The sequence below is a fragment of the Labrus bergylta genome, chromosome 5 (assembly GCF_963930695.1).
Source record: "Labrus bergylta chromosome 5, fLabBer1.1, whole genome shotgun sequence".
NCBI classification, from domain to species: domain Eukaryota; kingdom Metazoa; phylum Chordata; class Actinopteri; order Labriformes; family Labridae; genus Labrus; species Labrus bergylta.
This window is the reverse complement of record NC_089199.1, coordinates 1,195,201-1,209,233: the sequence shown is the minus strand read 5'-3', so window position 1 is coordinate 1,209,233 and position 14,033 is coordinate 1,195,201. Positions and strand designations below refer to the sequence as shown.

Genomic DNA, 14,033 nt, shown 5'->3' with positions numbered 1-14,033 from the left:
GTGTGCCCTTCCCTCTGAGAAACCATGAGCAATTGGAGAATTGCTCCCTAAGTATTCCCAGCTCTGTGAGTGGCTTGGCTGGCTGCGGTTTAGTCAAAGGGAATGACCCCACTGTGGTTCTTTTTCACCAGAGAGGAGGAGGAGGAGGAGGATTGTCCCAGTAAAATGGGAAGATGTTCTCGGAGATATTTAGCTCTGGTCAGGGACACAAATGACGTGCTGATGGCAGCTGACGCTGGTTCTCCATCTCTCCTCGTTCTCCTCGACCTGCCAGCAGCATTTGACACCATCGACCACGCCATCCCTCTCAACCGCCTTCACTCTGTCATCGGTCTTTCTGACTCAGCCCTAGACTGGTTCTGTTCATACCTCACTGAAAGAATCGAACACGTCTCCCTTGGAGACAAAAAATCCCGGACTCACCTTGTCACCTGCGGTGTCCCTCAAGGATCAGTCCTCGGCCCCACCCTGTTCAATATCTACATGCTACCCCTTGGCCGCGTCATCAGCCAACATGAAATTTCATTCCATTGTTATGTTGATGACACTCAAATATACCTTAAAACAAATCAAACCCCCTCTGCACCCCTGCCATTATCGACACTGACCACCTGCCTGGAGGAGATAGAGGCGTGGATGAAGAACAACTTTCTCAAGTTAAACAGCTCCAAAACAGAAGCTATTCTACTTGGCACCCCACACCAGATCAAGTCATCCCCCATAACCACCATCACCTTTTCTGGCCAAGTCATCCACCTCTCTCCAACCGTCACAAATCTCGACATCAAAATGGACCCTCAACTGAACTTTGAAGCCCACATTTAACATCTGTGCAAAAACTCATTCTACCACCTCAGAAACATTGCCAAACTCCGTCCTACACTCTCCCTCTCAGATGCAGAGAAACTCGTCCACGCCTTTGTCTCCTCCAGGTTGGACTACTGCGCACTCCTCATCGGGATCCCTAGCAAGAGCCTCCAGAAGCTCCAACATGTCCAAAACAGCGCTGCTAGGGTCCTGATGAGGGTGCGTAAATATGAACACATCACACCCATCCTTCAGACACTACACTGGCTCCCTATTTCATTCAGGATTCAATACAAAGTCACCCTTCTCACCTACCAGTGCACCCATGGAAATGCCCCCCTCTATCTCAAAGAACTCCTCACCCCACAATCCTCCACACAAAGCCACCGCTCTGGAAACACCAACCTGCTCCATCCCCCCAGGACTAAACTCCACAACATGGGTGACCGGGCCTTCTGCTCCTCTGCTCCCAGTCTGTGGAACGCTCTCCCCGAGCAGCTGAGAGCTCCACAGTATGCTGACGCTTTTAAAAGGGCCCTAAAAACCCACCTCTTTAACAAAGCCTTCTGCTTGTGCTTTAGTTTCGTTAGTTGCTTAGTTGATTAAATTTGTTTTTATTTCTATTTTTTCTTCCTGTAGTGCCTGTAACAGATTTTTTGGAAAAATGTAAAGTGCGTTACAAATTAAATGTATTATTATTATTATTATTATTATCTAATCTTTTTGAGCAGTTACCAGGTGAAGACATAACGGAGGCCTGCTTTTATAGCATATAAAAGAATGATTTCTGGATTTTAACCACGGCAACTAATCCTGTTTGATAATAGAGACACGTCTTCTTCCATATTATCTGTTTAAGACTTTGGTGTTGACGTCTTTTGAACCAACCCTCGTTCATTTTTGACATGAATGCCTAACCCTCATAGATCTCCTGCTGTGCACTGTTGCCCCATTTTTAGCTTCAACACAACAGAATGCTTCAAAGTCCAAATATCACTGAGTATAGACAGAGCATTGTTCCACATCGGTCTTTTCATACAATTTCATAAGCAATGTCCTGGAAAATTAATTAACAACATTGAGGGTTTTTTTCTGAGTAAAAAGGACTTTTAGCACCCACTGTTAGTATTTAGCTATACAAGCATGGAGATCGATTCAAAGAAAATCTGTCATGGTCTCATTAGAGGCTCCTAATCTTTTCATTTCAGAGTTTTTGCCACAAATTCCCCCAGTGCAGGTGGTACTGTTTAGACAGACCACCAAAAACACAAGTCAAAGTTAAACCTTGAGTGTTGTTGCTTGATTAACCATGCTGCTATTATCTGTGGCAGGCCTTCAGTGGGAGTCCTCTCGCTATTTTAGGATGGAGCCATCTGCTTTTTTCTTTTGTTTTCTTTGGGAGGAGGGCGATGGGGGTTATCTTCAGACAAAAAGGCTGATGGAGAGGGGGGGGATGAGAGCGGAGCAGCTGAAATATGGCCACACTCTGCTGGGATCAATCATACAAAAGCCGAATCTCATCATTTGAAGATAAATGAATCCTTTAAAGTTTGACTTCTCAAACTTTAAAGATTAGATTATGAGGGCCAAGTGAGGGAACAATACAAATAAATGAGTGATGCTTTTTGTGCTTGTTGGGAATAACAAAAATTAAAATTCTCTCTAGTTCTTTCTTTGACTCTTTAATTTTGTTGCTTCCTATTACATGTTACATTTGAATAATGAAGTCAGAGCCTCCTAATTAAGTTAAGCAAAAGCTGGAAGAAATCATACAAGCTCCAATTTGATTTATAATCAGTAGTTTCCTGTAAAACTCAACTAATGATGGATGATTCTCAGATCTTGGAAACATTCAGGATTGAGTCAGTGTGTATGAAACACAGAGAGTATGTTGTTGTGTTCTCATTTGCATATATGTTCTTGGTTGTTTGATCTCCATCAGATATCACTTTAATATTATGCTAGCAGGTTCATAATTACTGCTTTGTAAACAGGGGCGAGTCCAGAGGTGTGTCATTGGCCCCCCTTGAAATCTCCCCCAGGTTCCACCCCGAAATCCAAATCCATGATTGGCTATTTGCCTAATCAGAGGCGAGACTTAAATTGATCACTCTGGCTGTTTTTAAGAATCTTCATTACGTGTTAATTTAGTTATTTGTTTTGTTAGTAAAATAATACTTTGATCTTTTGCTTTTTGTTACTGCTGCAAGAAGGTGTTTTTATGTTCTATGATTTGTATGAGCTCTATTTATGTATTTTATCTGTTATTCTCTTGTAACTGCAGGAGTATAATAAATAGTTTTCTATCTATTTTAAATTGTGACTTTTCACGCACATCTTTGTTTTTGAGTCCCTAAAGAATCAGGCTAAGAAGATTTATATCTTTTCAAATTGTGTTACTTGCATATGGGGGTAGAAAGGGTTGAAAAAATATGACATTCATTTGGGTGTGTGTACCCACAAACTTCATGCCAGCCCTGCATAAGTCAGTGCCTCAGGTGGGCCACCCGAGACAAAGACATCTGGACACACCCCTGTTTGTAAATGACCAGCAGTTAATCATGAAATATACTGACATATCAAGAGAGCAGGCAGGATAGACACTTCTTCTCCCTTAATCGCAGTCCATACAACATTGTCAGAAGAGACTTTTCCATTGGACACCTGCTCCATAATGTTATTTATCTTTCAGGAAATGAAAGCACAAAGCAGGAAAGCCTTTGAAAACAATAGTAGGATGTTGAAGATCCCTGACCTTTGACCCTCACAGACAAAACCTGTATTTGCAGCTGTGTTGAAGAACAGTGTGGGGATGTTTCTAGTATTGATTGGAAATAGCTTCTGTGGAGTCCATAAAAAGGTTACTGAGCATGGATAAAAGCATTAAAATATGTCACCCATCTAGATTGTGCTTTGGCTTCACTCCAGGTGACTAAGTACAGGATGAAACCCCAGAATGAGTTTTAAGGCTTCCAAAGGCTATGGCATTTTCAAGGTCCACAGAGCATGCTCAGTATAAACTGTTGCGGACCCAATCTTCCACTGACTGAGCTGGCTGACTTTCTGTTGTCCCCTACACATATGAATTTCATCATAAGCATCTACTGATGATCTTTGAAGATGCCAAATCTTCAAATGTTCTTACTGGCCTTTCATCGGACAAAAAAAAAAAAAGGCAAGTTCACAATTCTGCTCGTCTGTTTATCTTAGAGCCTGCTTTTAACACTAAAGATTGTGTTTGTGATTTGTGCTTGTCATTGTGACAAGTATGCCTTTTTGAAACGGTATAACAAGACCCAAAAATTTCATTTTTATGTTTAAAATTATTTTCTTTCAAACATAAATTGTGACTGAAAAAGTGTTAAACATAAATTGTGTCTCTAGATGTTTTATACTATCCCTGTTCAACCTCCAAATCTGATGTGAATATGATAAAACTTCCTGCAGTATCATCCACACTTAAAAGGGTTTATGAAGTCTCATGCCTCCCACATATTCCTAACGCAGTTGCAGTGACATGTTTATTGCCTGAGAACGAGATTTAACTTGTAACCTTAAAGAAATTAAAAACATGCCCGTCCTACAAAAGTCAATCCAAGACACCAGTGATGATGCACTGGTGGAGCATTTTTCTGCAAGTTTGCTGTTTTGGAGGGCCACGTGACGTCTTGACGCAATGAATTCCAGATCACATTTGGAGTGCAGTGAACAAGAGGGATTATCTGCAGAGAATCCCGAGGGCAGCAGGGGAAGCCGGGCTGTATGCTGAGGAGCAGAAGAGGTTGATAATTTGACTGCAGGATACTAAAGCTGGAACAATCTCACATTCAGACAATATAAAGAACCATGTTCAGTGCACATTCAGGGGTTTGATGCGTCAATAAGAAGCTCAGATTCTATTTTGTGTTATTTCTGTTCACAGCTCTATATTTTGGAGCAAAAAGAACATGTCCACTTGTAATGAGGATCATACATACAAAATCTGAAAATAGCCTCAGAAGATATTAAACAATGTAAAAATAGAGTCATTGGGCATTCACCATTCTGTAAGACACACACACACACACACACACACACACACACACACACACACACACACACACACACACACACACACACACACACACACACACACACACACACACACACACACACACACACACACACACACACACACACACACACACACACACACACACACACACACACACACACACACGGCACTCCGAGCCAAATTTCACGAACCTAATCCCCAACTCAGCTCTGCAGTATCTGGGCTCTACACTGCAGAGCCAAATTCATATGAAAAGCAGACAAACGCAACCCCCTTATCCAGACCCTAATTTACTCATTCTGTCCCTCGCACTGAGTCTCATAATACAAGTTCCAGTTGTTGAACTAATCCCCTACTTCTCCGTTCTTTTCTTCTTCTTCTACGTCTCTTCTTTTAAATCCTCTAATGATTAACACAATTTTGGATTCATGAGGGGTCTGCTCCTCTCTGCCTGTCTGTCTCTATGTCTTGTCTGTTCCCTCATTAGCACAGACTGCTGCAGCACATGTACTGAAAAGATAAGACAACAGGAGCTGAGAGCAATCAATGGCGGGAGCAGAGGTGAGCTGACCGAGTGTCCTGCAGCAAGACGTCAGCTGTCAGTCTCAGGATTGTCCTTCACTCTTAATCCTCCCGCTTAATTATCTGATGGTTACCCAATGTCCTGCTGCATCTTCTGTAAAACCAAAAAACAGAATTTTATTTTTTTATACAAAATGAAGGCCTTTTAGGCTTATTTAGCTTGATGATAAACAGACATAAAGCTTTTAGCCTTTCAGTGCTGAAAAACAACATTTACCTGCACAGCCTTGTTGGAAAATTATTAACTTAGATGACAAGACAAACAAAATTTAGCGATACATTCTGATTCTGCTACACAATGCTGCTCTGTGACATGATTTCCTCTGCTGCCTGGATCATCATCACCTGAGGGCAGTATTCAACTCAAGGAAGCCAGAGCCAAAAAAAAACGCCCTTTCAGTCCAACAGTCCATAACTGCTTGTATCTCTTCAGGACCAGGCTGAGAGGTGTCTCCATGGCAACAAGGGCGTGTACCAGTCCCCCGGGAGCAGCTTATTGGCGGAGAGGTGGAGTCTGATGGATGTGAGGATGCACGTGTGGCTGTATGCACTGAGACGGGGCATAAATGTGTACGTGCAGCTGATGAGGTGCATTAAATAAAAGTGAAATACTCCCACAAAGAGGATTTAAACAAGCACAGGAAGTTTTTCAATGAATTTATCCAACAGCATGTGGGACTCAACATTTGAACAAGATCAAAACAAGGACAGCTCTTTTCTCTTTTCAGAGTGGGTGAAACGGAGACAAGAGTTTGGATTAGAAAGACTGAGAGATAAACAGAGGAGAACTTCTTTTGCCCTTAGTTTACCCTCAGGTTAGTCACTATACCGCATGAGCCTGGTTTTCTTTTTTGGCTTGCTTTCGGGTAGAAGTTATGTTATTTTTAGATACAACATCCTGCAAATGATGGTAATTTATTTGTCCAATGTAAATACAATTGAACACAATGAACACAACTTTTATCAACCAAAACAAGTAAAATACAAGATTTCTTGTTGTTGTTGTTTTTACAAAGTGAATCACATTTTCTGCTATTCTCATACATGGCTCATTATGATACATCATGATAAAGTCTGTATATAAATTAATTCTTATATAAAGACAAAATGTCACAGTAATGAGCCTGTGCCACATATGCTTCTATTTCTACCATAGGAGGTGGGTGAGCTGCAAATAGGTGCTCTCTTTAATTATCTCAAGTCTATAGTGGTACATGAGTTAGTCCAGCAGGTCCCAAGCTAAAAACTTAGTTAATTAATCCCTCAAATAGTGATCTTTGTGCTTCTGAGTTATTTTTGCAGAGCTGCCCTCTTTCTTCAGTTTGACGTGTTTCTCAGTAGAATGTGATTTTTTTCTCCTACCTGTTTTGTCAAATAGCCTAATGAGCAAAAGTCATGTCATTTCTCTATTTCCTGAGTGTATTATTTGATTTTTATAACTGTAAAAGAAAAATACTCTAAAATGATGAAAGAAACAGGACTGCCACTGAACTCTATGTTAGGCTGTGCTGCAACAGATCACAAATAGGTCACACACAAAAACAAGAGATTTATAATCAAACAGGTATGCATGATTTAAAACATGCATTTATGAAGCACTACAGTAGTAGTAGTGTATCTCATCCTCAATGTCCTTCACTATAGGCTCCAATAATAATAATAATAACAATAAAAATAAAAATACAAGCGTTAGATGAAACTTTAAAAATCTGATTCAAACAGACTGTAACATAAAAAGCTGCATCAATCTACCACACTGTTATCACTCATCAGGGACATTGAATATAAAAATAAAAGTATTTATCACAAGTTTTCTGTACAGAAGTCTTTTTTATCATCTTTTACTCTCGTATAAGATTTGAAAAAGTTGAATACGTAACACGCACACTGTTCACTTAGTGTATGTGTGTATGTCTGTGCACTGGCGACACAAGCAGAGCATGCTGTAAGATTCAAACGAAGCTAGCAGGGATCTGAACATTTCACACTGCAACAGATTTTGTTGGCTCAGTTTATAGCTACAGACTACAGCAGGCTGTAACATTACTAACATAAAGTTTCTCATTAATGTTATTTAACATTCCCTGTGCTCAAGGTTTAAGCTGTAAATGACAAATGTTCATTATTTGATCACTTCTCAATAGGTAGGCAATAACAGTTGACAGAGAACATCTAGAGGACACATCATTTAAGCTAAAACATCATAACCGAATAGGTGCTGACAGCTAGGCCACATCAGCTAATGATAATGCGCTAATGTCAGCTATGGTTATAGCTTAGCATAAGGTTAACTTGCTAGAAAGCCAAAGGAACAGTAGCATGTAACGATTTCTAGCTACAGTCACTTTGGCTAGCTAGCAAGCTAACATTATTGTTAGCTAGAAGTTTACATCATTCTCATCATAAACAGCATCAAACAGTTTATTAACCTGGAAGTGGTTCAATGCTGAAGTTAACTTTTAACTTAATTATCAAATATGTTGTTTTGGATTCTCACTATCTACAATCTTTTCAGTGCCTGGTTCATTTGGGAAGCAGCAAAATAATACTGCTTAGATAATTTGCTATTTTTATTCCATTTACAAACCTGGAAAAACATCAGCATTTTAACTTTATCCCGAGGATTACGTAAGTGGAAACGGCTGCATTGTCAGTGTGGTCAATGGGACCGGTTGTTTTCCTTTTATTAGTGTATATCTCCAAGTGCAAAATGGAAACTGTATGCTTTATGTCCATCTTACCGTACAAGCCTACATGAATCTTTAAGAGAACAAATCTCATATCAAGTTAAAATGAGACCCTTGAATTTAATGTGTAAGTGTAAGAGCTCTGTAACAGCAAACAGCAGTGCATTACTGGACCTGTAATACAATCATGAAAACTGCACTTCTCCAGACACCACTGATTCAAACTCTTTCAACACAGACGACTAAATAAAATGAGAAGTCATGTACAGTCTGGCACCAAATAACCAAGAAAATAAAACAGTCTTTCTATATAACCGGACCTTTGTATCAACAATGTAGCAACTATTCTGAGACGGTTTCAGAAGATAATCTACGCCTGGTAGATACGCCCTAACCCTAACCCTTTAATAAAAGACAGATTATTACTTGACAATTGGTAGACAGTCAGAACAAACTCTCAATTTATCAAGTGGCAGCTGCAATCATCACAATGAGCTGATAGAGAGCAGAGAAATGAAGGACACACTGAATTATTTAGAATGGCAAAGGGCATGAAAATGACCGAGTATGACAATATTGTTTTTTAAACATCACAAGTAGGTCTGATTGATGTTTTTGACAAACTTGGTGAAATAAATGACAAGAGTGGAGAGTCTTGGATATTATGTCACAGATACATCCCAGATCATTTGTTTCTTGTATTAATGTGTAAAATACATGTTTTGTGAACTCTGACTTTTCAGTCAAGTGAAATGTCAATACCTCATACACCAGTGAATGTAGCCAAAGTTTTTGCTCTGTTTTTGTGTATTGAACTTTATACTGTAGCCCAATGCAGAATGGCCTATGGAGGTAGAGGTGTTACAGGGGCATTAAAAGATCGGCAGAGTAGGCAGGGGAGAACAGCGCTGTGTGTGTGTGGAGCTTCACTGCTTTTTTAACGGCATAAGGCTCTGTGAATTCACAAACTTGGACACCAATTGCAGAATCACTTGGAATGCACAAAGATGCCATAACGCTGTAGCAGAATTGTTCTTTGGTCTAATGTGACTTTTTGCTTTAGATAACACCATGCTAGCTGTTGCTTCTGGCCAAGCTAACCTGCTGGAGGAAGCTCCATACTCTGCACACACACACACACACACACACACACACACACACACACACACACACACACACACACACACACACACACACACACACACACACACACACACACACACACACACACACACACACACACACACACACACACACACACACACACACACACACACACACACACACACACACACACACACACACACACACAGTATCAGACTTGTCATATAACTTTTGGTAAGAAATTTGAGAAGTGTATTTTCCAAAATGTCAAACTTTTCCTCATGAGTTTGCTGTTATTTATAGGACACAATCCTCTCCAATGAGTCAGCAGAAGACCAACTTCAGCTAGCATTTTTTTTTGACTAGTCTGAGCCAACAAGACAAACAAACAAACTCTGAATGAAGCCCAAAAGAGTAAACAAGCTGTCCCACAGAAGATTATTCCGGCTAAATAGCTAGTAGATGATTTTTTTCCCGGTGCAAATCTTCTCTCAGTCAGTCAGCAGGTTTTCCAAACAAGCTGGCAGCTGGAGGATCGTCAGCCGCTGAGTCAATGCGACTGTTTCTCAAGCCTAAAACATGTCATTTTGTACACAGCCAGCTGCATGCGGCCCGACAGGGTGTTAACAGCTAACCAACCAGATTACACCGTGATGGTCACAATTAAGCTCTGTTCATGAGACACATTTCCAGCAAACAACTGAGCAACACATTCAGTCCCAATAATAAACCCAGGTTGAAACAACACTAGCCCTGGGTTATTGTGGAGTGCAAACACACCACAGGCTGTTTGTAATAATTATTTCTATGCTAAAAACACCATGAACCCTGAACAGCTTGGAGCATTTATTTTGCTCAGCAGAGCTGTCTGCAGCTAGCAGCAACAACAAACAGAGACACACCTTGTGTCACTAATGATTCTCATCAGCATTTAAATAGAAAAACAACACTATTTGCAGTCAAAAGATCATTATATCTCCTGGTATATTCTTTTTTTTAATCTAAGTAATAAGAAGCTCTGGGGCATGTTTGAGATAAATCTGTTGTTAAATAGACTGCTACATAGGGATTACCATGTGTATTATTGCTGCTAGAAATAAAGGCTATGACATAATTTCATCTTGAAAAGTGTATGTCACATGTTATTGGCTCAAAACATGCTTTCATTTGTGTGTAAGACACGTAGTGGTCCTTTTAAAACTCCTTTCAGATAGACGTGGTTATCAGATTGCTTCTGCTGGTGAGGCTAAACATGTTTGGCATCTGGTCTGACAGGATGAGAGAAAACTAACAGACAAAAGGGAAACCTGAACACAGAGGTGTCAAAACCCTGTGTCTTCTTCAGTCCCACCTTGACTAGGTTTGTTTGTGCGTGGTTGGTATTAAGGTACATCGATAAGCATCATTAATGTTGCTGATCTCAGCACGTGTTTGCAGCCTGAAGGGTCGAAATATGAGCACATTGTGTCAGGCTATGGTTACATCTAGGACTAACATTGCAGGTCATGAACTCTATCTTTACAGCGATCAGTGATATGCTTTAAACAACATGAAGTCACATATGTGGTTTTGAACAGGAGCTATCACAAGGCAAAAACAGCATCAAATACACCAGTATAGAAATACTGTAACTAAACTCCATTATACCAGAAAATGAAAGTAAGCTAAAATTGTGCTGCACTTAAGAGGTATTCAGGGAACACAGACAACAAGAGGTAACCTGCAATCTCTCAGGAAGTAGAATACAGAAAAAAGATGTAAACACAAGAATAATGTCATAAAACTGAAGACAACAGGGTCTAGCCTGGGTCTTGACATTTACTGGTGCCATTTCTTCAACCAGCTAATTTACTGGACTTATTTAGCAGCCATTTTTCTAATATTAGATTATTTTCACACTTGTCCTCCTCACATGAAAGTATGCGTTATAGACTGTATATAAACATGGACAAAGTCTCAGTGATGTCACCATTTGTTTCTGAAGGTCTTCAAAACAGTCACCATTACTGAAGACTTCTCCTCTTCCTCCTTCCTGCAAGCACAACAAAAGGCGCTACCTTCACTCATTTAAACCCAAAACAGAATTTTGAGAGCAGGTTCAACAAAATATCCTGCTGTGAGGTGCATTTGTATAAGAAAATCCAGATCTAAATGACCTGGAATAATCTTAAAATTGTCAGGAGTTTATTTGTGTAAGGATGTCTAGAGTTCCAGCTCCTCATGGTCAGTCAGCCAGTCTCCCTTTCTGTTCGCTGAACAAACCGTCTTTATTGACATGCTAATGTAGATCTGCCAGCTGAACAGCCTGAATAAAGTGAACACCATCTTTCAAAGTCCTTCAGAGAGCTCAGCTTTGGCAGCCGGCCTCAGGGGTCTTCAAGAATTCATGAATGGCCCTGGGTTAAGATGTTAGGACAGTTATTAGTTACACTGTAACAGTGGACTTTCACACCTGCAGTCAAATCATTTAAGCAAACCTAATTACTAAAACCTTAGCCTCTTTGTTGTTGAACTACCGCTGAAACCAAGTGATTTTTTTTATCACCCCACATACATAATAAAGCAACTCTGTGATCTTGTTATGACCCAGTCAATGACCCACTGATGATTTGCTCCTTCTGCCATGTAGACATTAACCAGAAAGCAATAACTCAGAGTAAGACAGGTGCAATTTCCCAATCTGAATTTCATTACGCTCTGCTCACTGCCATTGTTGGGAGGTGGTGGATGTCAGGAGGAGAGCGCTCTGTGTCTGCAGGCGATGCAACATGCCAGCTGTGAATGAGTAACAAGCAGCATTCACCATAAATTACCATCCGTCCTCCTCACACAGTTCAAGGGCCCTGCCTGTCTAATGCACACTGGAGCAGACAGGGCCTGGCTCTCTGAAACAAGAGCAACTCTCCCATGACATACTTGGATCTCAGATGAATAACTCATGCTGGAATATTCACACCAACAACAAGACTGGGGTTGTGGAGGCAGAGAGGGTCATGTGTGTGAGAATCTATCAGATCAGCAACTGATACCCATTCCACACAAAGAAGAAAAGATCAATCCTACAAATCCACTCACACGCCGAGCATCTAAAGGTCTGGACTGGTACATGACTCTGGGGATGATCAGCTGAGGCCCCCGAGGCGTAACATTAGTGAAACCACTGAGAGACAGAGTGCTGTAAGAGGTCCAGGGGCCTTGAAACTGAACCCCAGATCCACTTAGAGAAATGTCTGGTCATTACCAGACAGCAAGCCTTTATTGTCTACACAACACAGCAGAATAAACTGTCACTTAAAGTACAGTGGTTATATGGTGGGAGTGTTAGTGAACTGCCTGTATGGACTGACTCTAAACCATTCGCCTTATACAGCTCATCATATGTAGACAAGGACCAATAGACTTGGATCAATCAGTATTCAATGGAAATGCAGTGACAATCATTCAGTGTGTTTTCCATGTTGCCAGGTGAGAAAACAGCCAATCACTGACAATGATTCAAAGGCAAAAAAAAACGTGAGCAGAGTGTGAACACAGCGCTGTGGATTAAAATTGATGCCATGCTGACATCCCCAACCATTTAACTACCACTGAATGTGTTACTTTTAAATGTGCATCATCTTTATTAGGTGGATTTAAGCAATTCCCAAATATATTTTCCCAACATCCCTGACATTAGAAGATTCAAATCTGGAAGAACGAGGTAGAATTACAAAGCCAAACTCCAACCTGTTTCAACACAGGGGTCATTTTAACACAACTAGACAATACATGTAGAATAAAGAACACACACACACACACACACACACACACACACACACACACACACACACACACACACACACACACACACACACACACACACACACACACACACACACACACACACACACACACACACACACGAGAGAGAGAGATACAACTGCTCCACTATGATGGCCTTCTCATTGGATTGACTGTCACGGTTCATCTGATGGGAAAATCTTGATTAGCCCTGTAAGAGGCCGTTAGGTGTCTGCAGCAGAAACATGAATAAACAGCCTCTGCTAAAACATTGCACACACACATCACAAGCACACCGTACCTTTCACTTGGGTCTCATAATCCGCTATGATCTCCTTATCCTTCTTGAATTTAGTAGATGACATCGCTCCTTAGGTTTTTAGGGTAAGACCCAGCAGGTCGATGACTCTGTTGTGTCTTAGGTGAAAATCCCAGACTTGTACCGTTCCTCCGTTTTACCTCCTTTCTTCTCTAGTTCTCGTGCATTGAGGAGAATCAGCTTGAATGGATTGTACTCCTGCAGACGGAGACTTTAAACGCACCTTGTGCTAACAAATCAATTCAGAAATAACACATGAGCAGCAGTCCAGTGTTGCATTCTTCTCTTTTTCTGCGAAGGTTTTTGTTTTTGTCGAGTCCTTCTCCTCCTCCTCCTCCTCCTCCTGGCACCGGTCAGCTCAAAGGCTTGAGCAGGAAACAACAAAAGAGCGAGCTCCTAACTGTGATAACAACATGATGAAGAGAGCGGTTTCAAGAAGGCAGGACCTTGTACCTTCTGTACCCGAAAAGGAGTAGACATGCGTACATGCAGACACCGCTCGTACTCTGACAAACTGCGCTGCAGGGAAAGAGGAATTTAAAAGACTGTCACGTGAGCCTCCTCATATTGTCAGCCACCCGTCCTCCTCCCCTTTCTCCCTCCACCCTCTCTCTCTCTCTCTCTTCTCTCTTCTCTCTTCTCAATTCAATTCAATTCAATTCAATTCAATTCAAATGAGCTTTATTGGCATGACAGATCA

At 40.9% G+C, this 14,033-nt stretch overlaps 1 protein-coding gene across 2 annotated transcripts in view; it reads right to left on the bottom strand.

Annotated features, from left to right (window-relative positions):
* The window catches only part of srgap3 (SLIT-ROBO Rho GTPase activating protein 3), a 59,210-nt gene extending 45,347 nt beyond the window's left edge, over positions 1-13,863 (bottom strand). For both annotated transcript variants that reach the window (XM_020642099.3, XM_020642100.3), the window contains exon 1: positions 13,316-13,863. In XM_020642099.3, coding sequence (XP_020497755.1) covers positions 13,316-13,379 — 64 coding nt within the window. In that variant the 5' untranslated portion in view covers positions 13,380-13,863. The remainder of the gene's footprint in view (positions 1-13,315) is intronic.
* Between the last annotated feature and the right edge of the window lie 170 nt (positions 13,864-14,033).